The sequence below is a fragment of the Sinohyriopsis cumingii genome, chromosome 18 (genome assembly GCF_028554795.1).
Source record: "Sinohyriopsis cumingii isolate HCF-2022 chromosome 18, ASM2855479v2, whole genome shotgun sequence".
NCBI classification, from domain to species: domain Eukaryota; kingdom Metazoa; phylum Mollusca; class Bivalvia; order Unionida; family Unionidae; genus Sinohyriopsis; species Sinohyriopsis cumingii.
This window is the reverse complement of record NC_142978.1, coordinates 76,986,501-77,013,852: the sequence shown is the minus strand read 5'-3', so window position 1 is coordinate 77,013,852 and position 27,352 is coordinate 76,986,501. Positions and strand designations below refer to the sequence as shown.

Genomic DNA, 27,352 nt, shown 5'->3' with positions numbered 1-27,352 from the left:
TGAAAGTGCTGAGGACAATTTTGTATTTAAAGCCGGTGTTGCATTACATAATAAGAATTATTAGCTCGTTGGAGCTTTTTTTACCAACTGTAAAACAGTGATGTAGCAGTTTCATTCAACAATCAGGCATATGGTGCTTACAATCATGATGTTGTTTTTCTTCGGTTTTTTATGTTGTTTCTTTTCTAGTCTCGTTGTAAAATATTGCTTCTGAGCTAAAACTGCGTACCCATCTCCATTTATAAATTATATTTAATGAATCAATTCAGAAAAAGTATTTTACCTTAAGAGACTCTCTCTCTCTCTCTCTCTCTCTCTCTCTCTCTCCAATTACATGCAGTGTTAAAATACACAACACGCGTAATGGCTGGCCAATGAACATTTAAGATATTCACGTACCCAGCAATTTATAACCTCTCTTTAAATAATAAATGCAGTGAGGTCAGTTTACATGAATATAATATACTCTACGCTTACTTGCAGTGTTAAAACCCATTTACCATTGATGATAATAGGTGCATTCATAGTGAGAAAGTAAAATTATATTTGAATGGAATTATGATAAGGTTTAATAGACGTGGCTCAGTGGCAAACTGAATAGATGGCGGTGGGATGTTTTAACATTTAGCTATGCGTTAAAGGGGGTCGTATATTTTCGAAACAAAATCTGGATGGGGGTGTCTTTTTCAGTGTGTAGCACAGAGTACAACTAATTTGGCCAACATTCTTACCAGGAACACAAAGTCTTAAATCCAGTAAATGCAGTAAAATGAGATATGACACCTATGGTAAAAATCCTAATTATTTCTAACCAACATTTTCAGGTGTCTGGTCTTATTCCGACGGATATTCACTTTCAAAAGGGTCTGTCAATAACGGGGTTTTAAACCCTGTCCAAAGCCTCCAGTGGACCAGTACTTAACACGTGTGTTCCCAAACCACCGTAGGACTCCAGGCCAGTTGCATCTGGGGAAAAAAATCAGTATGATTGTTAATATTTATCACTGGGAACACTGAAATTGAACGTGATTACACTTTCTAGCTGCTTGGAGTTCAGATAGATTTCCTTTCTAAATTTGATAAGGAGATAAGAGAAATATATGGCAAAGCCTCACGATCAGTGAATGTGTAGAGAATCGGCGAGTGTCTTCATTTTTGCACGTGCTGCCGAGAAAATGATAAGATGGCAGGACAGGGACCCAGACGTTGAGGTTTTCACACAGGTAGGCATTCCAAGCATCCACGTCATGCTAATGAAATCACGGTTGCGATGAGCAGGCGACGTCACCATCATGTCAGAAGAGCGACTAACAAAGATCTGTGGAGAACTGAATGAGGGACAGCAATCTCAGGGTTGTCAGAAGAAATGCTTCAAAGAGTCCCTCAAGGTATCCCTGAAACACTTCAACACTGACCCTGGGTCTTGGCAATATCTCACACAGGATCGCTTCTCTTGGAATTTCGTCCCTACTGGAGCTATGAAAGGAGAAGAATTGCAGAGGCAGTACAAAAGAGTGGGAAGCGGAAATCTCAGAACTGCAGGACGTCCCCGTTGTTCAAGCAAACCCAAACGGCAACTCCTGTCAAACAGTTCGATGCATATATTAGCTTGATGAGTCACTCACGTACTCAGAAACCAAACCAGTTAGTGTTGTTAAGGTCATCATCGAACTTAAAAGACGAACAACATCTAAAATGGGGAATTTACTATCTTTCACTGCATTAGTCATCCTAATTTTAACTTCAGCTCTTTTACGGTTCATATTTTGAATATGGACAATAATCTTAAGTTAGACGAAAACATAGCACGATTAGTGACACTCCTTGTAAAACGACTTCATAACAGGTACGATCTCTTACATTGACACATTTACCGACACTCCATTTAAAACGACTTTTATAACTGGTTCGATCTCTTACAAGGGCATAATTACCAACACTCATTTTAAAACAACTTTATAACAGGTACAATCTTACAATGGCATAATTACTGACACTCCATTTAGAATGACTTTATAACAGATACGATCTCTTACAAAGGCATAATTTCCGACACTCAGTTTAGAACGACTTTACAACGCATCCAAGGACATAATTACCGACACTCCATTTAAAAAGAATTTATAATTGATACCATCTCGTACTAGAGCATGATTACTGACACTCCATTAAAACTCTATAATAGGTACAAAAACTTGTATGGACATGATTGCCTACACTCCATTTAAAACTACGTCATAACGTCATAACACGTGCGATCTCTTACAATGGCATGTCCGCTTAGACCAACATAGTACAAAAGTCGTAATTACGTAACGAATCGCACACTATCATGGGACAAGAATGGCTTGGTGATCTTATGAATTTTTAACAAACAATAATGTATTGCTGGTACCGTGGTGGCTATTGAGATTAACTGCTACACTGTTGCTATTTCACCCGAAAATGAGTTCAATCACTTGCAACACTGTTACCATTTGCCTCATTAAACTTTCTTCCCCATCAATCCATTCCATTGTTAACCCTATTAAGAAATATAACATAGGATTTCCCGTTTTGCCCCCAAGTGGCAAATACTACATAAAATAAAAGGATTAATGTTATTCCTATGGCTGCCCTCACGTGACACATATAACTACTGGCACCACTTTATATTGATTGAGTCCATCTGTTGTTGCAAATGGAAGTGTCCTTTTCTCCTTCCGTGAGTGGAATTAGCCAGAACCCTTTCAAAATTTCAAAATTAGAGACATATTTTGCACTTCTAATGTTGTCAGTGCAGTCATTGATTCTTGGGACTGGAAATGAATCTGTTTTGGCGACACTATTCATTCTCTATAGTCCGTACACATGCGTAAGTATTCTCTAGGAAATATTAAATTTCTTTTTTTTTTCTCTCAAGCATTCCTGTTTGAGAAGATAGATACATCATATAAGAATATTGCTTCGCAGGTGTAGAATCATCTTCATGGTAGATTTTATTCGTTCGCGTTGGAACAAAGGGAAACAAGTGTTCTTGTTAAAATAATGTCTGTTTTAGTTCACTCTTTTCTTGTGGCAGCAGATGCGAAAGTTTCTGGTCCAGATTGTTCAGTATTTCTGAATTCCGAAGACTTGGTTACACCAAAGTCACAACTGACAGATTACGTTCCATCATGTAAATACTCGTGGTTTAGGATAAGCACAACTAAATTGATCGAATGATTAACAGTGTTATTTCTGTCAACATACCCCTCGAATATTATATGGCAAGGTTGTTTCTGTTTGCGCCTTCCACGAGTGTAATTAATTCAGTTTAAGGCACTTACTTTCTTTTCAATTGTATAAGGACCATAATACTTAGCCGGAAGAGAATTTTGAAGTATGGATAAGAGAGATAGAACATTATGACCATGATGAAAACTCCTTTCCTTTGTATTTTTGTCATACCTTAATTTTATTTTTGACTGTGTAGCTAAAAAATTAGTTCGCGATATTTCACAAGCCGTTGAGAATATGTATTAGAAATCAGTCAAACGATTAATTTCTGAATCGCTGGTTGAAATATGTTTCTCTTTTAATAACTTCAATGGTCCACTGGACAGTATGTCCAAAAACTAGTGAAAAAAGACTTAAACCTAAAGATTCTTTAACTGATTCTCAAAACAGAAAACAACAACAAATGAACACCATTGTCCCAGTCTTTCATTGAATCAAATCAATATGGCCGAATCATATTCTTAAAAGTTTGATGAAATCTTTATAAAGTTCTTTGACTTTCAGTGTGATAATCAGAAGCAATAACTGTTGACTGCATAATTCATACATAACTTGCTGGAAAATTCCATACATAAGATGTGACCCTGTATCAAATCTGACAGATTTCGAAGGCAAAAAAAAAAGTGTTTAAAAAATCTTTGTCAAAGTTTCTAATATGTTTTTCATTGCAATGTTCCTCAACGCACACGTTATGGTCAACGAGTATGGTTGCCTGCTTGCTTTAAAGTAAGTGACCGTCACATTCTACCATTATTCCGCAAAATGGTTCGTCAAATGGCGGGATAGGTTGTAGATGAGATATAAGTTTCTTCTGATTGGATTTTCTAACCATTTGACAAGTGTGACAATTTCTATAATATTTACAAAAACGACTTTTAATTTTTGGACAATACAATTTTTAAATTCTTTTGATAGGTCTTACTGACTCATAAATGACCATCCAAGGGAGTTTCATAGGCTAGGTTATGAATTCCCTGTCGATAAGACTTAGGAACAACAAATTGATAGTTCACTGAACATTCGTCACCATAGGGTACATTAGGTGGTCTCAATTTTCTTATAAGGACTTCATTTTCACAAAATAACAAACACGTTCTTGTGGACTTCAGTTTCGATTACAGCCGTCTGAAACAACCAGGAAATCTCAAGATCTAGATCTTGTTCGACAACGAGTGATTGTCTTTTGTCAACCATGATTATAATTGAGAGAATGAGTAGTAATAAGAGGATCATGGTGGTCAATAACTCTTGATTGATCCATACCAGGAGCGAAAGTGACCTAATCAAAGGACTGGCCAATAAATGTGTCAGCTAAAGGTACAATTTCCTGATCAACGTCATTTTCAAGAGCTCTTTTTGCCTTAGCTTTAGTAACTGCAAAAGCAGGGCTTAGAGCAGAGATTTAATTCTCAACAGGATCAATATTTGTATTCAAACGAGGCCTGACAGTCACAAGTGAATTAACCACAACTTTACCTCCAGGTAGATCAATAATAAGAAAGTACCCTCGATGGGTAAGGACGTAACTTTTGCTGCCTATCACTAGTCCTAAGAATAAGTCTGAAGACAAATTTACACAATGGAGAGGAACATTAACAAAGCCTCACTCTACTCCCTGAATTAGAACAATTTCATTAGAAGAAGACGATAAGGCAAAGTGCCCGATAATAAAAGACTCTGAGAAACTCCCATGTCCCTTAATATTTAAATAGTATTTGTTTGGCAGAATCACCATATGGTGATATAGAACCTTTTCGACAGGAATGGTTTATAATTCCCCATATTAAAATCAGACTGGAGTTTTGTTTGACTCAAATAAGAGTATTTGGAATAGGTCTGCCTTTATTCTGTTGCTTATTTTTCAATACGTAACAATCAGAAATAACGTGCATTTTCTTCATGCAATATGTGCACGTAGGAATAGATAAGGATTTCTGATCAGCCTTATCGGATGTTTGAGTCCTAAACATTGTGCCAGATTGAGACTTGGAAGTACTCTTATGTAACTGAGATAACATTTTTTAAAACCAAAACATCTACTAAGAGGAAGATTTATTGATAAATGAAACTTAGCGAGTCAAGGATGTTGTACGAGCATTATTTTCTAAAGTTTCTACCTTTTGTTCAGCAATGGTGGCTATTGACGTTTTAATTCTTCAACCAAGATGAGCCGTCTGAGGTTATTATAATCTTAATCAGCCATCTTGGCTTATCACCACTTATCAAATATTTACTACTTTTCCCTTGCAAATTCGACATAGGTCTATCCATTTTCCTTCTAGAGTTATCAAACCTTTTGTCATTACGCCTCAGGTACCATCTCATAACCCTTCAAGATATATTTTTTAACCACGTCATAATTAGCACTTTGTTGTATTGACAATAAAGAATAGACTTGATTAGCTTTGCCAGTTTTCTTTACAATAATAATGTTCCATATTCTCTTGAGCATTTCAAATTTGCAGCAGTTTTGCTCAGAATGAGGTAAACATTGACCCACGTCGTTCTTTTTAAAAGGGGATACCAATCTAATATTTCTGGTAACATCAAAACCTGAACTCGTGCCGAAGAGAAGAGTGCTTTCCGCCTGCCAAATGTATTCGTTTTAACTTGAATTGCATTTCTCTTTCTTCTCTTTCTCATTGCATTTGTACTTCTCTTTCTTTACCTCTTTCTCTCCCTTTCCTCTTTCTGAATTTGCATTTTCATTGCTTTTGTCTTTTTCTTTTCCTCTTTCATACCGCTCTAGTGGCCTAGGTGGCTATAGTGTCCGGCTTGGATGCGGGAGTTCGCGTGTTCGAACCCCGGCCGAGTCAAACCAAAGACTGGCGCTCAGCAGTAAGAGGTTAGTGTTAGTTCTGGTCGGGCTGGTGTCAAGATAATGTGACAGGGGTGGGGGTGGCATGATGTTACATGTCTGCGTTATGATGCCTCAGTGCTAGACCTCACAATAGACTGACGTAATGCAGACATCGTAATGATATGACTGAAATATTGTTAAAACTATGCTAAAAATCCAACACACACACACACACACACACACACACACACTTTCCTCTTTCTAAATTTGCATTTTCGTTTGCATTTCTCTTTCTCTTTTCACCTCCTGACAACGAAGCTTTCTTAACTCTATTTTTATTTTCAATCTGTTACTTTCAAATCAGAACCAGATAGAGACCGGAAACTCAAAGATCTTTTATCAGAAAAATTATTTTCCATATTGAACTAAAATATATACTTTCTTTAAATTCGTGCTTCGTTAAAATACCTTAACTTCAGAAAGCGATTTGTCTGGCAAGCAATTTGTCATTTTAACAAGGACTCTAATCCTTCCTGGGAATGATTAAAATATAACTCTCCACATTAGACGATAGTGTGAAAGCGTGTTGGTTTTGCTATAGACTTCTCAAACATGTTATATTAAAATGCCTCGCACTAAGGAAATTCCGAAACAAAGTTAATGTAAATTTCAAAAACCAATTTCTGAAGCATCTTAGAGAAATTCATATTTCGGACGAGCCCCCCCCCCCCTTTTTCTGCTACGACTCAACGGTTTTTAACTAAATAACAGAAAATAAACGAAAACCGACAAGTTTTGTAAAATTCAATAAATAGTTTATTCATTTCCCTAGATTACAAAGTGAAAAATTAAAACAACTTACAGTCTTGTTATTGAAATCCCAAATAGGCCTAGAAGTTATATAACAAGACCGAAAGTATAGAGCATTCCGAATGAATTCCAGTGGTGTTCCGAAAATTTGTTGAATGTAATGATGTAGCAATAGCCTGGAATGTGGGTTATGTGCTAACAGTCTTAATGCATCACAATGATATAATCCAAAATATGATCGAATTAATTTACAGTAATCCCAATATAGTGATATAGTCCAAGAAGTATTAACGAGTACTGTATAATTCAAGTCAATAATTTAAATAAATAAATCCTCTCAAATAAAAGCTGAACGCAACAATAAGAATGATTCCACTTTGAATATTAAGGTAGGAAATAATAATTCTGTGGTTAATAAAATTATGTATAAAAATCTAAATCGCAGTAACAGAAACAGGATGATGGTCAATAAGCCTATACAATTTGTAAACAATTTACTTCTACAACAATCTTAATTGCTAAATAATACTAGACCTTGAACTCAACATCTGAAAATATGCATGCCTTAAATTAATAACGATTTTAATATATATATTCTAAAATCACAGAGAAATATTAGCTATGTGATATGCTGTTTATAAAAAAACTTATGATTAGTCATGTAGGCCCTAATTTCAAATACTGACCAAAGTCAATCACACAATATAGATGTACAAAACATATCATCGTGGAGAGAAGCCAACACCATATAGAAATGAAATATACATTACAATACAATAAATGAATATTCGTGTAAGATAAAAGGTATAGAGGCTGTACAATTTCTTTTAATAATATTTACAACGAAGATGACCAGAATACACTTCAAGATAAATTACTGAATTGAAGCCTAATTCGACTCCAGATATTTGGTATCGCTTCCAGTTTCGTAAGGTCGCTATTTTATCTATAATGTAGTGCCCAGTTTGGTAATGTTGTATATATACCACAGCATACAAGATGACATTTTTTTTTTCTTTCTCCATTCTATTCCTTGTTTATTAACGGTTTTCGCGCTTTCCGTAATCGTTTGTCTTAGTCTTTATCTTAGTTGAACCAACAGAAGGGTCACGTGACTTCCACCCCGGAAGTTTTGCAATTCGGACGGGAGGAGCAACATAGGAGAAGGAAATGCCTGTAAATTTTATTCTATTGATTTATGCAGCAATATGTATTTTATTTTTATGAAAAGAATTGTGCATTTTCAGTAAAGAAAAACATCATCTATTTTATTCTCTAAATAACATGTAGTTTAATTTATTTTTGTGTTTTTGTAAGAATGGAATTCTTAGCATGTGCAAGTTTACTGTATGGTACTAGTTGTACGGTGGAAGTTTATTCTAACCGACTTAAATTGAAACGAAAGATGGCTTTAGTTTTGCTATAGTATTGTTTCCTTGTCTTAGTATTGAGATGATTCACAGATTGTTATAGTATTGTTTCCTTGTCTTAGTTGATTCACAGATTGCTATAGTATTGTTTCCTTGTCTTAGTTGATTCACAGATTGCGATTATATTCCGAACGAAATTTTAAGTAAGATAGAACGAAGATATTTGAGTACTCGACGCGAATTGCATAGACCCGAAATGCACGTTGGATTGATCAAACTATACAATCAGTTTGAATTTAAAACAAAAGAAATTTAAATAATTTACTTTTGGATTTAAATTTGATTGAAATGAGGGTACACGAGAGTTGGTACTGCACAAAAAGCAACATTTTATTATGAAGCATGAAACATTTATGTAATAACGACTAGGTGTCAGATATTAGAGCACAAAGTTTGTAAGGTTATCTTGTTTAATTTTCTTTTTTACATAAAAACTCTGCCTTTTCATATATTTGCTTTGAAATTGTATTATATACGGTGTCCTTTTTATGGTTTATTAATATTTTTATCAGTTTTTACAGAACGTATGAGAAAAATATATGCTAACTCACTTTAGTTGTTATCTTAAAATTGTGCAAGCTTACTTAAATTGGTGTGCAAAAATGTATGTTAGCTCACTTAAATTACTGTTGATTTATAACTGATTTTGCATATTTAAATGAAAAGGTCTAATTTAATTAATTAATTTGAATCAAAGTCATCACCTAATAGATGCCTTATACAATCATAAGAGTCCAGTTTCCAGAACATTGTCTATTATCTAAATCTTAGTCTCCCCAAACCCATTTTTTTTATGCCACACCATTACAGTGGTGGGTGAGTATAGTTTTACCCCATGTGATTCATTTTGTTTGTCCATCACACCATGATTTGGTTAGGTTTCAGACAGTGGTGTAGTATCTATATTCTATGAAGAATTTCTAGTTCTTTGTTATTTTTTAAACTTTATTTTTCAGAATCCAACTGAAGCAGTTGTATTTTCATTATTTACTTTACATTTTTACAGGCTTACCACTCCCAATTTACCAGTCCCCCAAAACTGGTGGGGAATATGGCACTTTTACCATTGCGTTCACAGTATAAAGGCCCAGCCCCCAGAGAGAGTAAGTACTTGGAGTCCTTTGCATATAGATCTTAGTTCATTTTGGTGATAGTAGTAGATGTTATCATAAGGAAGAAAAATATAATGATGAAGATGCTGATACCATGATACACCTCTCCCTCGATAACTCGCGCACAACGGGGTCCACAAACATAGACTGCATTATAAGCAAGGCGTGAGTTACTGAGGGACCTCCAAAAAATTGAAAAAAATCGCTTGGACATTAAGAAAACCGTGGGGGGGGGGGGCGTTATGGAACTGAGCTGTTTAATGACTGAATCCTCATTTTACAATCACGTCAATAATAATTTTTAATAATGCGCTTTTTCTAATGAAGTTGTTTGTTAGTCTGTTTAAATAATGTTTTTTTCTCTCTCAAAATATCCAACATATGAAAGATCGTTCCAACTGGTTTGAACAACCATCACGTGTACACGAAAAATTGTGCATTATGTCACTACTTTTTGTTTTCTTGATGAGTCTGGTTCCCGAAGTGTTATTTAATAGTATCTTGCCAAATCGGTAGTCCACAATTTGGGAACTAGACTACCTGTTGATACACCATCAAACAAGATTCCTTTTTTTTCCCAAAAACACGCGACATTTATTTCGTGACACGTCTGCATCGAAACTCATTTATTGTTCAATTAGTACAATGTTAATGTCATGATTTCATTGGAAGTAATAATGAAATTTCTTTTCATCCCTGAGGATATCTCTAAATGCCAGTCCAAAAATTCTCTGAAACTCGCTTGCCCACAATGGTCCGTATCTGTGAAATCAAGCTCTTTTTTTTGCGAAGTATTCATTTCGCTTTGCTGCCTTGTTATCTTTGATCACAGTTATGAAAGAGTTGGTTAATTTAAGGTAGTTTCTGTTACATACACAATAACATTTATCAGTGTTCAATTGATCAAATGAAGTGAGTTCACCCGACATGCGACCGAGGCCTCTAGATTTTAAGTTAGTCCAATTTTTGTGCCTTTTAACTTTTCTTATATTCCACCTCCTTTTTTTATATTCAAAAGACAGAATTAACGTGATAACATAAATGAGGCCAGCTTTTAATTCAGTGCAACAATACAACAATTACTTCCCCAAGTCAGTTATCAAAACACAATTGGCACTTAATTAGGTTCTCAGAGAAACGCTCGCGGACATAGCTGTTACGGTAGATTGATGCATTTTACGTTTAATTACAAGAGGACACATTGCACTTATGACGATTACACTTAAAAGGAACTAAAAGATGGAATTAGAACACAAATTTCAATTGATAAAAAAATTATTTAATTTGTATTTATTTATTAAAGTACTTCCTCCACTCGGCGTAAGTGACATTTTCATTGATCAAAATTTCCTTACATATCGTTAATTGCAGTGTACTAGGAATATCGTATGGAAAGAAAATGTAAAAAAAATTGTATGAGTTATTTTTAAATTTGATATTTCATAGTGTTGATTAAAATTTCCACGTCCTATCTACCGTTTTCAACGATAAAATGAGCATACATCAAAGTTTCCGTTACCAATCTTGATCGCGATTTTCTTCAAGTTCAACAAATAGAGATAAATTTTTTGGGTATTTTCGGGTTTAAAAAATGGGATCCACACCTGACACCGCGTTATAAGCGGGTTTGCGAGTTATTGAGGGAGTGGTGTAATTGTATTTTTGTTTTTTGCTTGACTAAACCATCATAAAAAAACACCAAAACCATGACAACTGCTAGTCATTGTTACTCATCACCACAAGTACCACTGCTCTTACCAATGGATCAGCATAACATTGCTGTGGCTCAGTGGTTAGCATGCTCTGCTTGTGACCGAAAGTTTGAATCCTACCATCAGATCAGTCTCTGTGTGTTCTTGGGCAATACACTTTTCTACAATTGTTTAGGCACTAAATTACCTACATGTTTTACTGTGGTGTAAAGCACCGAATCAAGCCAAAACAACAGTAAAATGATTCCCTCATGAGCAGCAACTTTTTTTCTCAAATGTATCCAGAACCAATAATTAATTCATATCGTGACGTAAGTAATCAGATTATTTCTATTGTTGATAAATGTAACAGTAAGATTAATATTATATCATTGTTTGTAAAAGCCAACATTTACAGGAAATGGGTTAAAATTGTTATGATAGAGTTTTGGGCTTCACACATCTGTCGAGTTCTTCTCTTTGATTACAATCGGACGTAATTGTCAAGATTATAAGTGGGTCAGCATAGGCTAAAAATAGATTTTGTGCATTAACACACACACACACAGAGAAATTAACCTGGACCTTGAACAAAACAGGGTACCAGACAAAGACCAAAAAGTCACACGACAACACCTTATTGCTTCCTTTACGAAGAAGGCATTTCGTCCACTCGCCAGAAGTTTTGTCTGCTTAATTAAATCACATACAGATAGCAGCATCCAAATAAATCATTACCAAACATTAACATGTCATCACATAAAGGGAGATGTATTATTTTAGAAGACAGTCTGTTATTCTACTCAACGACATAGTGTGAGGTGGGTAGCAATACACATATAACAAACACTGGACACCATGAGCTTTGGCAAAGATCACTTATTAAAGAAGACTCAATGAACCAGCCTAGGTTTACCAGAAACTTGAGTCTATAGAAAACATTAGTTTAGGGTGGTGCATAAACCCTAATCAAAATTCTATAAAAATTTTTTTACCAAAACTCTGTTTTCACACATGTATAATCACAGTTAATGGAACAACACACAGGTATAACAACATTTAATCTTTCTGCAATAGGAGATCCTCTTTATGATGATTCTGAGAGGGACTGCACCAATAAAGGTGGGGGGGACTTACCAAACAGCTTAATATAGAAAAGACTAGAATAAACATAAACATCATAACCAGTAAGGAGGTTATTCAGCAGCAGTGGGAAAATGGAGCAAATGGAAAGAGAATTATGTATGTACCAAGTTATAAATGACATTTTGGAATGGTTTTGCATTTTGCATGACAACAACAGCTGTTTGCATGTCACACTTATGCCAAGACTAAGAACTATTAATGTATATTCAGTTGAAATAAGTCTATTATTATAACAAGAAGAACCTTTTAATAATTAATGTTACTTATAAACAAAAATATTAAATGAAGATGTAAAGTACTTTGAAGTATGTAGCTTTCTTACTACGTTACATATACTTTTCACGAAAAGTTTAGTCCCCCTTTGGAAAGGCCACCCATCTTATAAGGCCACTTTTCCGGTACAGAAGGAGTGACCATATCAGAGGCAACCACTGTACTACGATCAGCATTTCCACTGTTAGTATGATTACCAGTATTACTACCGCATCATCTTTCAGACCTGCCACTTCTCCAATGTCTGCCATTATTGCATTTCATCACAGTGGTTCTATTTTGCTTTGCTATCTTTGATTCAACAATTGTCAGTACATAGTTACCAGATGCTCAGAATGAGAAAAATTCCTACTGTGTACCTTTATTTTCTTGGTTGAAGCAGTTAGAAAATCTTGGAGAAATTTGAAATCTAAAATCTAATCAGACATCTTTTTTGCTTATTATCACTATGTCTAATGACTGCTATCATGTTTAAAAGTTAAATTATTATTCAAGTGGCAGTTGATTGTAGAATGGTTGTATGATTTCCACCAGATTCATATCTTTATTGTTCCTACCAGAGTCATAAGTTTATGTTCTTCTAAAAAAAAAGCCACATTGATGATAACTTTGATTTAAATCTTTTAAAAATTCTTTATATTTGTATTGTATTGATAAGTCTTCCACAGTATGTTACAAAAGCATTAGCAGGGTAATAAGAAATATGTGTTTGTCTGTTATGTATTTTGTTTAGATTTTCATTACAGTATCTTATATATATATATATATATATATATATATATATATATATATATATATATATATATATATATATATATATATATATATATATTGTTAATAAAATTGAAATGGCAATTCTTTTTATTGTGAAAAGAAATAATTGTTTGTTTTCTCTTTGTAGCTTCAGAGTGTGACATCATAGATGAAGCCATTTATTTTTTCAAAGCCAATATATTTTTTAGGAGCTATGAAATTAAGGTGAGTTTTATGAGTGTTTGAATCAATTTGAGTTACAAATATGCAGAACATAACACAGTCAGACTTGTATAAGATGAGGAAATATTGTATATATAATGTTTCATTTTTAATACAAGTTTCAGGGCTGGAAATAAGCTTGCTCAGAAAACATCTGGGAATCTTTGTTTTGAACAGAACAATTGAGAGAGCAATGGATCGCTTTTCTGGAAGCAATTTAAGGAGCATGACAGTGTGCAAGAGCAGTCCTTCTCAAAACACAAGTCCTTATGTTGATAGTTGTTTTTAGTTATTTCTTATCAGTGATGGGGATTGAGGTACTCAGTTTCAATATGTATGTATATTTCAATATGTATGTATATATGTTATTGCATCAAGCAAGTCCAGTGTTATTAGGATGTACATATTTTAATGTAACTATTTAATTACCATTTAGGTGTTCTAATCTCAGAAAATTGTATAATGCTTCACCAGGAACACTCCTAGTGGAACAAGAGCAAAACAAAGTCACTTTGGGATGTCATATTTTGCTCAGAATTATCGGTAAATTAATGCTGCCCTGATATTGTTCTTAAGGCATTACTGAAATTGAAGGCTTCTTGTCTTGAGACATTAATGATGTATGAATGAAATAATCTGCCTTTGATTTTACAAAGGCATGGGTCTTGTCTCTGGATAGAATTTTTGTAAGTTAATTGACAGATCCTGTATAAAATTGTGTTTTTTACATCTGATCATAGCTCATTAACTGTATATTAGTTGCGACAAAGCACTTTTATCTAGTAATATGAAGTGGACTTGTGTATGCAGAGAATTCTTTAAATATCTGGAAGTTTAATCTGAACATAAAGCATTAAAAAAACCTTTTAGATAAGGCTATGGAGGTATAGTGTTGGTTAAGGGATGCTGACGTTTAGAAATAAATGTAGATGTTAAAATGGATCTTATCAGCAGTGAAAATTTGATAAAATCTGTCACATAGTTTTAAAGTTATGAGCAGTAAAAGATTTATCCATCAAATACATTACTTGATCACAAAAACAATTGGTTTCCTATGTTAAATATGAATCCAGCCAGTCTTGAAAGTCTTTGCAGCCATCATATAGATGAAGGGGAGTAACTTTTACAGGTTAACTCCCCTTCATGTCCACTTAGGTCAAGTTTCCAGAAAGTAACCAGTTTTAACTTGAACTTGCTACTTTCATCAGTGATCTTCTGGAAATGATCAAAATTTATATTTAATTTCAACCTTACACTTTTTTTTTTCAGTGGTATAGTAAGTTTAAAAAATGTTATATATTGTGCATATTACATTTATTTGAATTTATTTGTATTTTTGTAGTTTTTCATTATTGTCCGTGTTATATTGATTAGTAACATGCAATTTCCAGTGGTGGAGTTCAGCTTTTACATATTTCTTGCATGCACCTGTTTGGTTTTCTCTTTCATTTGTGAGAAGACAGGCACATGCAAAATGTGCAAACAATTCAAGATTGTGGAAGATAAACACAAGATGTTAAGCATGTACAAAAGTGGACGTCCCCACACATGGACAGAAGACATATAATTCAACTTTTGAAAAAGGATACTAAATGGCATTGAGAAACAAATGAGCTAAGAATCATAAGAGCAGGAAATTTTAAACCTTTACCCTACACAGAATTGATGATGACTTATGGTGATGTCATGTGCCACCATCCCCAACAAAGATACAAAAAAACAGACTCTAGTAAATGCAGATCCAGTTGATACAAAGACAAAGACAAGCAATTCCACTTAAGTATTGGAATTGCAAATGATTCAGGTTTTTTCTTGCTTTGAAATAGGGGAGCCAAGACTGCCATTGTGGTGATATGATATGATGAGATAACTATTCAAACCCAGCTGGGAAATTGGATTGGTCATTTGGCAGTTAGAGATTTTGTTTTGCTATAGTTGATCGACTATTCGTGCCAAGTAGTCAATTACCCTCTTAGTTTTAGAGTAACCCAGTTGACAGTCTGTTGTTGTTTTCACAGTTTAAAAAAAATTAAGATACTGAAGTACTTAAAATCTCAACTATTCATCTATTCACCTGTAATTTTAATGTTTGTTAATAGATTCTTTCTGTTTGACTTATTTTCTACTTTACTTTCATACATCTTTCTCCATTTTTATCTATTATAGGTGATAGGACAACTAATGAAACACATTGCCAAAATGTATATTTTTATTTTGCCCTAAATGTTGCCTTATCCTTGGCATGTGAAGGACACATGTCAGACTTGTGTTTAAGCAACATATTTACATATTTTATGCAGACAAAACCAAAATGTTAAAGAAAACTTGAAATGCATTCAGATGGCGCAGAGCAATTTAATTTGAAGTATTTTGTCCAATATTGTCAGTGATCCAGCCATAAGCACAGTCCATGTGGTTTAAGAATTTAAACTTCCACTGAAACCTACTTCACTGTAACATCTTGAAATTGAAATTAACTTCTAATTATTTCTTACTCATCTTGTAACTCTTGTTTTATAAATCATAAAAGAATTATCATATGTCTTATGCTTGTGTGCAGTCCGAGATTGAGGGATATGGGACCATTGACACTTTGATGTGTTCTAATGTGGCCAGGCTAGATTCTTAATGGTCAATATTTTATATGACTTCTATTTTAACAAATCATTTGTATGCTTTTCATTTTATTTTGTAATTTCACTTGTAAGATTGCATAATATTAAGTGTACTTGAACATTCTTCATTTGACTCGTCATCTGAGATGTGATCAGCACTCTTCCTATATTTTACTGAAACCACCATTTGATTAATTGCATAATTAGATAATTATGATTGATTCTTTGTGAAAACTTGTCAGGACTGATGTACATAAGTGTTTTATATTTAACCAAAATTTAATTATGATGCTTTTACTCTTGCACCAGGTAATATATATTGTGGTCATTACTCACTGTTAATGTTATGTTTAAAGTGTTCTTGATAGAAGCATCAATCCATTTTACAAAACAGCATCAGATATGTGAATTGTGATATGTGCATCTACTAATGGTGTTATAATTCAACAATTACCGCTGCCTCATTACATTGTCTTTATCCTGAGAGAGTTGGATACAAATATTGTCATTGATGATACAACATACTTTTATTGTAATCATTATATTGCTGATATTATCAGTCTGTTATCTTCCCAACAGTTCATTTTATTTGTTTCCTATTGTGGGAAGGTTGTGAGAGTGAAACCTGTTTAGACAAATTCAGTTGATAGTGTTACTTTGTCTTGGGTGATTGTTTTCCATGACAAAGTCATGCAATATGTCATAAATGATATCTCGTGAAGACTTTTATTTGCATGTGACAAGACTGGTTATCTTTTATCATTTTTTAAATTAGGAACTTGCAGGCATAAATCATTATAACCAGTCCTGCTCAACAATCAGTTTGTCGACATTCATCTGCATATTGTAAAGCACTCAATTAATAATTAGGAACATTATGGGATTGGAGACCAGCAAAATATGCCTGAGTATGTTCATACCACAATGTAAGGACATCCCTTTCATATTTGAGTTGACCGTCAATAATTTTGTGTACCATTGGCACAAAAATGCATCCTAGACTGAATCTTGAAACAGCTAGTAGATTGATAAACAAGTGCCTTTATTTGAGAATACTGAATGGATTATTTGTTATTGTCACATGAATTATATAGGTTACTTATTAAGTACTTTTGTCTTTCAGAGTGAGGCAGACAGAACATTGATATACATAACCTTGTATATGACTGAATGCCTTAAGAAACTTCAAAAGGTAAGCATGTCTGTTCTGTGATGCATAGTTCTTTTTTATTTGTGTTTGGGGGTTTAACACCATTTCTAAGCACAAGGTAGGCTATGCATGGCGGCCAGTGTAACTGGTGGGAGGAAGAGCCAGGGAAAACTCCGGTAAGAACAACCAACCCGCAGGAAGCTTATAACTCCTTTCCCACATACCCACATTGGCTGAGCCCGGAACTCGAATTCATGCGGACAGCTGTAAGATGGCAGTGGATCAGTAAAGGCAAGCACGTTAGTTCACTTGGCCACCCTGAACCCCTCAGTGATGCATGGTTGTGTAATTCATGCTGAGTTCTCAAAAATTAATCAAGTAGGCAAAACGTATGCATCATATTTTCAATCCCTACCATTGTTTCTTCATTAAATCTCTTCTACATTCATAAAATATCTCTTGTTTTCAAATAGGGTTAGGAATTTCCACCCCACCCACCAGGTTTTCAATTGTAGAATAACCTTGTTTTAGGATGTACAAGTTTGTTAACTCATTATTTCTTGTGAATAAGATATACTGATCAAAGTGGATGCTGTTCATTTGAAATTATTACAGTAGAATGAAAAACCTAGATCCAGGCACCAGTTTTCACTTGGTATCATTAAATTATCCTCAGATTTTCCCAAATTTGAGGACTTATTCAATGCTGTTTCAGTAAGACAGGTATCCATGTGTTCAGTTTTAAAACTTAAAATTGATTTTGCATCCGTTCCACAATCTCTGACAAAAATTATTTTATTTTGTCTTGAGCATCATAAGATGATGTAAAATTTTGAATTTGAGGAAAAATTCTGGGAATTGTAGTGAAAGCCGAGTCTGATTTACTGCTGAATTATGCCATGAATATAGATTTTCAAAGCATTGTGGGTGAAAACTTGCAGTGTATTTAAATTCAAGTGGTATAATGAGTTATTATTTACAAATGCAGTGCTCTCATGATTTCTTCCCCCACCCCATATCTTGTCACCTTTGCTTTTAGCCTTAAGTCATGTCCCATCAGGTTTTTTTTCTTTTATAATTCCTGTGTTTCAGATGCCATCCACTGAGCATATGCCATATGGAAACATCGTTATAGCAGTAGTATTTCACCTCTATCGCCTGTCGGGTTAATTGTAAAATTATTTGGCTGACAAATATAAAGATTCATTTCCTACAACTGACAATAACAAAAACCATTAGCAGCTTCTTGATTATACAAATATTCAGATCACACCTTAGTCAGTTTCATATGAAATGCTTGGTTGACTGCATTAATAGTAAAGAGATTTCTGCAATACAAATTAGTGCTGTTGTTCATTTTACAATAATGTCAGAATGTTAGATACATACTGGCGTTATCCCAGTCGAACTCAATTCCAGTGAGGTGTTAAGGCCAGCTAATCAGGATACTGAACTCAGCATCCTCATAGAGATGTTATTTTCTACTTCAATTTGGGATCGCTTAATTGTCAGAAGTGGTTAGAGAGGCTGCAGGTTTGAACACTGGCCAAGTCTCACCAAAACTTGTGAAAATGGTACTCGCAGCTGCCTTGCTTGGCACTCAGCAATAAGAAGTGAGTCTTTGGACTCGTTAGCCAGGTCTCAGGATAATGTGACTCGGTGGGACTCTGCAATCTTGGAAACAGTGCAAGATGGAGATGCTATGGATAGTGAAGACAACACTGAGATAAATTATATATCCTTGCTAATTCCCACCACAGCAGAAACAAAAGTTATTTCAAATCATGTGACCTTGCCAAGGAGCATCGCTTTGATTTGTACTTGAAACACAGAAAGTTGTAGTTGTTGTAGTGTTTAACACCCTTTTTCAGATCAAGATTGGCTATACATGGCGGCCAGTATAAATGGTGGAGGAAGAACCCGGGAAAACCCTGGAAAGAACTACTGACCCACGAGAAGCTACTGGCAAGCTTTCTTACATACCCACATTGGCCAAACCCGAGACTCGAACCTATGCAGACAGAGGTGAGATGGCAATGATCCGTGATGGTGAGCGCTTTAGGCCACTTGGCTACTCATGGCCCCAAAACACAGAAAGACAAACTGACATGCACAAGCAGTGTTATATTTTGGACTTTTTTTAAAAATAAAAGGATAATTAATAAGGATTCAATGTGATTGATACATCAGTCATTTTGGTGTATATTTGCATCCATTTTTTACACTTGAAATTATTAAATTATGTGCAGGCAAAATCAGTACAGATAAGAAAACAAAAATGTAAATGTCATTCTTTGATGTTTACATTGCACATAAATGATGAGTTTCATGCAAACCTTGATCTCATGGCACTCTCAGTATCCCACCATTTTCCTACTGGTACAAAAGTGGGCAAGAAATCCAGGGTGCACTGCACAGGAAATTTTTATTTTTTATAGACTTTATTCAAGTTTATAGTCACCTCCTCATAAAATATACACCATTATAAGCAGATTTTCCAAAGATGTATATCACAGATGTGTGTGTGCTGAAATTAACTTTTTTTTAGAAACAGTTAAATGAGGCTAAGATAACATGCTTTATAGTAATACTATTCTTATTACCAGTGTGCAAACAAGAATGCGGGACAGAAGGAGATGTACACACTAGGAATTTCTAACTTTCCAATCCCAGGAGAGCCAGGTTTCCCATTAAATGCCATGTTTGCTAAACCTGCAAATAAAAATGAGGAAGGTTTGTATGATAGCCTAATGCTTTTATTGAATGTTGACAATTTAATTCTATACTTAGATAAAAGAAATGTAGGATCCAGTGGTCTCTCAGTATAACACTCATCAAGGGAAATATTTAACTGTACAGTGAGCTTTTCTTATACTGATGTAAATTATATACAAAAATATATTACCATGAATTATATGAAGAGTGTAATTTATTGAAACAATTAGTGAATCTAAGGTCTTAAACTAAGTAACAGAAAAGAGCAAAAACCAACAAGTTTTATAAAATTCAGCAAATAATTTATTTCCTAGAATACAAAGTGAAAATTTAAAAAAAAACTTTACATGATTTTGAATTAAACCCAAATAGTCCTAAAAGTTGTATCACAAGTCCAGATTTATGAAGTTCCAATTAAATTCTATTGGTGTTCCAAATAAATTCCAATATTGAAATTGTTGATGTGCATATAGTCTAAAATGTGCTAATATGCCAGTAGCTTGGAATGTGTTGATGTGTTAGCAGTCGTTTGCTGTGTCATGATAATATAATTCAAAATGTCCTTGACTGAATTCACTATAATTCAAATTAATTATTTAGTCCAATAAGTATTAATGAGTACTTTGTAATCCCAGTGAATAATTTAAATAAATATATCCACCCAAATTAAAAACTGAATACACCAATAAGACTTATTCCACTTTTGATGTTAGTGAGGAATGAGTAAGTTTTCAAACAAGCAACATTGATCTGAAAAATTAAGACACAGTAATAGAGCCAGGAAGTAGGTCAGTTTCCTTTCTGAAGCATTTAAAGTTGTCAACAGGTTTAGGAATTTACAAGTGGACAACTGTTATCCTGGACTCAGATTCAAATAAGTTGTTTAATTCCAATAATAATGATCTGAATATGTATTTAATAATGATAGAGAAATATTAGCTATGTATTAAGTTGTTACAAAATAAATGCCACTGGTCAGGTAGACCATTAACCTGATTTTGGACTAAGGTCAGTTACAAAATACAGATTTACATAATATTTAATCATGCAGAAAAGCCAATAAAGAATGCAAATTAAATGTACATATCAAGTGGTAGGATGACCATTGTTCTGTTGTATCAGAAACTATTGTACTGGAGTACCTTATTATGAAGCACCTGTGTTGTGATTCATTAAATTTTGATTAACTTGATTAGGAAATGAAAATGGTGACAGTTTTACTTTAAGTGTATGCTGCAGCATTAAAGACAATTTACATGCTACTGACTGATAATTTGTAAAAATTGTGTTTAGCATTTTTAAATTCATGCATTTGTCAGGATTGAAAGATGGAGACATACCATATATACTTGCTTAAAAGTTGAGTTCAGTTACAACCAATATAAACCCTCATCTGCTGTCACATAATGCTCTGAAAGATCAGGGTGTATGTTGTTTGTTTCTCGTATTACTCCTAACAAACTGCGGAGACCCAGCTCTGTTGGCAAACTATGTGAAAACTGGTCTTGGTCTGTGCAGTTTGTAGTGGAACCTGACTTATAAATGAGTTCATATGGACTGCAATTTATAGTATTTTAGATGGAAAGGAAAATGCTAAAAGCCATAAAATGTTCAACAATCTGTGTTCTTCTTTAGAAACGTATTACCTTGTCATTGCAATATTCAGTATTTACTTGCAGAACTTGTATACAGGATATGGATTTTTGATGAATTTATAATGAAAACACCAGAACTTTATCAATCAGGGCATAATGTACTAACATAAGAGATTCAGTAGTTCCTCTTCGGATTGTCATTTAGATGTAAGCATCACACTGTTTTTGATGCAATTTAGAATGGAAATGTATTGAAAAATTCACTTCATCATGTACATTCATGGTTTTAGAAAAGCTACCTTGTGTTATGGGAAGGGAAAGAGGGATATGCATTAAAACCTGCCTTAGCAAATGCCTTCACTTAAAGGACACTTAGCTCATGAGAAGCATAATTATCAACCCATTTATTGATTCTGATTGCATGTTTCACTTCTATATAAAGGGCACCTGTTTGTTGAGGACATAATTTTGTAGTAATTTTGATTGTTGTTTATAGATAAGTTCTTCTGTATTGGTTATTCATTGATGTTATTACCATAACATTTAGTTGGAAATTTCCTTTGAACTGCAGTGATTGGTTGGTAGCTTCACATCAGCTCTGTACATCATGTGGAAAAGTATGTACATAAATAACGATGGCGGGTGATAGTCATCTATGATTATTTTGAGCATTGGAAGTGTGATGCAGTTGTCCATGAATAACGATATAATAAGTTTGAGAGTGTCGTCGATTCATTATATCTCATGTACATTTCAAGTTTAGGGCTTTTAAATTTGATCTGAGAACTTGGACAAACTTTATATTATGTGTGTGGTTCATACAGCCTTAATAAAATCCTTGAATTTGAAGGGTTGCCTTGAAAAAGTCCTTGAAGTTTGTTAAAAAGCCTCTTGAATTCAGTTCCCAAACTTCATGAATTTATCTGAGGGAATACAAAACATTAAAACAATAAAAACTATCACTTTTAAATTAGGTATTTTCGTTATTTAGTGAGCAAAATAATAAATAAATAACTTAAATGGGATAAGATTTAGGGTATTAGATGACACGCAAGTGACATATGAAAAATACTCCTTGTAAACTTCTGGAAGTCTTAGAAAACTTGAAAAGTCCATGAAAACACTCTACATGGCTGTACAAACTGTGTTACCAAGCATTAACTTTGTACAGTCTCACATTTTTATAGTCAATATAACCTGACATTTTTTGTGTATGTGCAGACAATATGCGTGCCTATTTGCAACAGATCCGTCAAGAAACTGGACTGAGAATGTGTGAAAAAGTGTTTGACCCACAGACAGACAAACCTAGCAAGGTAAGACTGTAAATATATATATATATATATATAGTTGTGATAATTTGTCTTTGTGCTGATTTATATTTAAATAGTTACAAGCTTGGGAAGAAATCATGTAATCTTTTGTTCCTGAAGGTATGGTATGCTCTCTTAAAATATATTTTTACCTGGAGATCAGCGGTTAAAGACTTCTTTTTGTGTTTGAAAGACTAACACTTCTTAATTTGTTTTTTGCATCATCCTTGACAACATCCAAACTCATGAAAGAAAATTTAAATTAATTTGTTGTGTTTAAAGATTTAATGGGAAGAATGCATCATTTACACAATTGACATTTATTAAGCTTGTGGTATTTTCTCTTTTTTGTTGTTGATTATATAGTAGTCAAAATATATTCTTTGTAAGATATTCTTTGATTCTGTACTATTCTTTTGTGGCTCAGATCAAATCCAGATATGTGAAGTTAATATACATTTTGATTTTCACATGAGCATTCCCATATCTGATAATAAGTCCATCCATTAACTTAATAGTGTCTTAGCTGATACCACCACCACCACCTATGCAACATAGTCACATTGCAAACTGTCTCTTGTTTCATCATCATGTTGGCTTTAAACTTTAAATATTTGGTTAGTCAATTTTAAGTGAGACTTGATTATCCATGCAGATTGCTTGATTTTAGACTTAATTTTAAGTCTAGTCATAAGTTCTGCTGGTGAAATACAGGCTTTCCCCTTAGTGTTTGTTATAGGAAAATTGTGTACCTATTCACACATCAACTTAAGACTGGTGGATAGGTTTTAATAACGACCTTCAATAAGTCCTGATCAATAGTCTGGTTCCATATTATATTATTGCGGACAATTTTAATTATTTTGAACAAATGAATCTTGTCAGGAAAAATGCAAAGATTCTTGAAAAAATCACATCCCTTTTTAGCTCAGATTGCTGTACGGGTAAGTGTGCATACCTGGGATCAATTACTTTCAAAATTAAATGATTTAATTACAGTTACTTTGAAAATTTTTATTACATTTACAATTACTCACTTGGAGGAAGAGTAATTAATTACAATATATTATTCCTTGGAATGTAATCAATTATTTTTCTTTTACTTTTTGTTACCTTCTTTTTTAAATTCACTTATATTTCTGTGTATTGTGCTTTTTAAGAGTGAAATAAGATCTGCATGTATACCAGAACTAATGGTAATATACATTTTGAGGAAAAACAAATACAGATTCATGCAGTCATTACCCATAGAACAGTTACTACTTGTAACATTATTCATTCTTAGGACTGTTGTTTTCGTGACATGTAACAGCAAAGCTTTATTGATAGATTCTAAATGTCTGTGATGTGACATGTAACACCAAAGAGTTATTGATATATTCTAAATGTCCATTATGTGACATGCAACAGCAGAGAGATATTGATGTATCCTTTATGTTGCATGTAACAGCAAAGAGTTATTCATAGACACTATATATCCTTTATTTGACATGTAACAGCACAGAGTTGTTGATAGCAAATATTCTTTTAATTCCACTTTTGTATCAGTAAGTAGTATTGTATAATTGAACTGTAACTACAGCTTCATATTGTTATGTGTACATATCTTGACTGTAACTTGTGGTTAACATTTCATTTGCAGTTACCAAATTTACTTGTCTACAAGTTCCATACAACTGCAGATTGCACTTATCCAAATCTCTTGTTGCATCATGATCATGTGCTGGCAGAACTGGGTCTTAGCAGTTTCTTCTTATGAGTAATCAGTAGAAAAAAAAACATCACAGACCTTGATTTTGCAGTTAGAATCGGCTTATAAGTGAATATATACAGGACATGTGCTACGGTACCACAATACATGCAGAATTAAATTAAGCAGAATATGGCCATTTGTAAAATAGAATAATAAAATTTGTCTATAACATTTCAGAGCATATTATGATATATCTGTCCCACTGTCAATCTGTGTTAACCAGGTTGGTTTCTGCACAATAACTTGACCTCTCCACCATCTACATTTACCAAATTTTGTGAATAGCATGCACTTGGGATAAGGAAGAACCCTGTCAATTTCATTTTGAAGGTCAAGGTCACAAATGGTTTTAGCACAACAAATCATTCTATGCCATTTACCAAACTTTGTTGCCTGCAACTGGAGTCAGGAAGAAGCCTGTTGATTTTGAGGTCAAAAGGTCATGGTGTTCTGTTTTACTTTAGTGATTTACAGTTTTAAAGTTTCAAGAATTTTTTCTGTATTGGTAATAGCAGAGAGCTTATTGCATCACCAGTCATCCATTGTCAGTCGTCTGACATCCGTCCATCCATCAACACAAGTTTGCCGTTGGTTCTTCTCATAAATTACTTGGGGGATTGCCACGAATCTTTACACATGTATTCATCCCAAGGTCTAGTTGGTCCTAAATGAAAATGGTGCTGTTTAGACATTCAATAGCCATCACAGAAGATATCTTGAAAATCATCACCAAACCCTCTAGATGGAAGTCCTGTCAGCATTGGTTTTTCACTAGAATTATGATGCCTAGTTGCTACTGAATGAAAATGGTACCAATCTGACACCCAAATTGGTCACCAAAGCAGCCATCTTGAAAATGTTATTAATACTATAAATAATGATTAACTCAGGAATATCAGAGATGGTTTTAACACTCTGCAGTTGAAAAGAGGAATGTACTTACCTTGAATTTAGTAGCGCATCAGTCCCCACAAGAGACTCTTGTTTATGTTTTTGATCCATCCATCCATTATCCACACTTTCATTCCAGAGCACAAGTCTCAAACTTGTTATTTTGTGATTCCTTCAAAAATTAAGTTTTGTGTTGGCATTTAAATTTATGAACATGTCTTAGTGGTTTGTTTCATTATCTTCATTGATGGATTGTATTTGATGTTTAAATATGTGACTTATGGTGTTCAGTTTGTACAACACATTACTGTAACACTCAAGAGATCCAAAGACATTGGAATATGCCAAAAGAGAATTCACAATACATGTACTTTCATTTCATGGTCTGGCTTGTTGAACATCAAAGAATTTCCATGCATTGTATATCATTTTTCATCATTATTTATTTACTCATTATTTATATTTACAGTGGTGGCTCTGCTTTGCCAAGAGGAAATTTATGGACAAAAGTTTATCTGCACCTGGGCAGTAGATATAAAATTGCTGGGAAAATGACTCTACTCCATTGTTACCCATCATGTTTTATGTGATAAGCATCATATACATAATGTGATCAATAACTCCATAACATTTCAAATATAATGAAAAAAATAATTATAACGATTAATGGTATTTTGTTATGTATTCTGTACCAAGTTAGTTAGTTGCAATAACATGTAATACACAATTATATAAACATATTCTCCATGCTAAATTTGATACTTTGTATCAGTATATGTTTATTCAGTTTCTTCCAAAAACTGTTTATCATTTACTGAATAGTAAAGGTGTATAAAAAGTTCTCTATACATGTATAAGATGATATATTGTAATAAAGAAACCAAGAATTGTGTTAAAAAGTAGTTGGTTGATAGAAAACAACTGTGAACATTTTGAAAGTATTAAGAACTATACAGTGTCCAAATGGTATGATAAGGAAGATTTAGGTTTTTGTGTGTACAAACACATTCAGTCTTTGGTTAAGCAGCCATTTTTTTAAAAAAGGTTTGGGTTGTTCTCACAGATTTTTAAGAGTATGAAAGAACCACATTGTAAAACCCAAATAGAGGTATATGTAGCCAGGATATATGACGTAGTGGTTATCATTTTAATATCTGTGTTTTTGTGATTTCACATTTCAAGAAATATTAGAGCTCTGTTTTAAAAAAAAGTGCCTTGATAATGCTGTATTGAGCACTTTCAATGTCCTTGAAAGAAAGAAATTGAGAATCTTTTCAGGGGACTTTGAAAGTCGATTGAGAACAAGTCAGTTAAAGTTGCAAAAGTTAATTGAGAATACATTCATTTTAAGAGCCTGTTATACAGCACATAAAGGCATATCACTTGTAAGAAATGGCTGCTTCTTTTAACTCACCATCAACTTAATGCGATAGAGTGAAGTATTTTCTTGAGACAAACAAATATGGTATGATATGTTTTCACTTTCTTGACATATATGCCACTTGATAAATAAAATATATCAGTATCTAAATTGTACATATTTTCTTGATTTTCTCCTTTCTGGAAAGTATTCACAATTCTAGATTTCTTGCCTGATGGCCAAGAAAATATTATGGTATGTCCATAGGTCCATCATGAGAGTCATCATGGCTCAATGGTTAGAATGCTGGATTTGCTACAAGAAGGGTTTGGGTTTGAGTCCTACCATAGGATAAGCCTGGTTTGGTTACCAAGGCATGTCCATGAGCAAGGTACTTTCTCCAGTTGCATGGGCGGGGGCCCCAAGTGGTCTAAAGCGCTCTCCATTACAGATCACTGCCATCTC

At 33.9% G+C, this 27,352-nt stretch overlaps 1 protein-coding gene across 1 annotated transcript; it reads left to right on the top strand.

Annotated features, from left to right (window-relative positions):
- The first annotated feature begins 7,957 nt into the window (after window positions 1–7,957).
- LOC149777024 (actin-related protein 2/3 complex subunit 3-A-like) lies at window positions 7,958–27,058 on the top strand. The gene is made up of 7 exons (XM_089941789.1): window positions 7,958–8,044; window positions 9,305–9,401; window positions 13,422–13,498; window positions 17,234–17,302; window positions 19,867–19,993; window positions 22,792–22,886; window positions 25,997–27,058. The coding sequence occupies exons 1-7, from the start codon at window positions 8,039–8,041 to the stop codon at window positions 26,057–26,059; spliced, it is 534 nt and encodes a 177-aa protein (XP_089797915.1). The 5' UTR covers window positions 7,958–8,038; the 3' UTR covers window positions 26,060–27,058.
- Window positions 27,059–27,352: the final 294 nt, after the last annotated feature.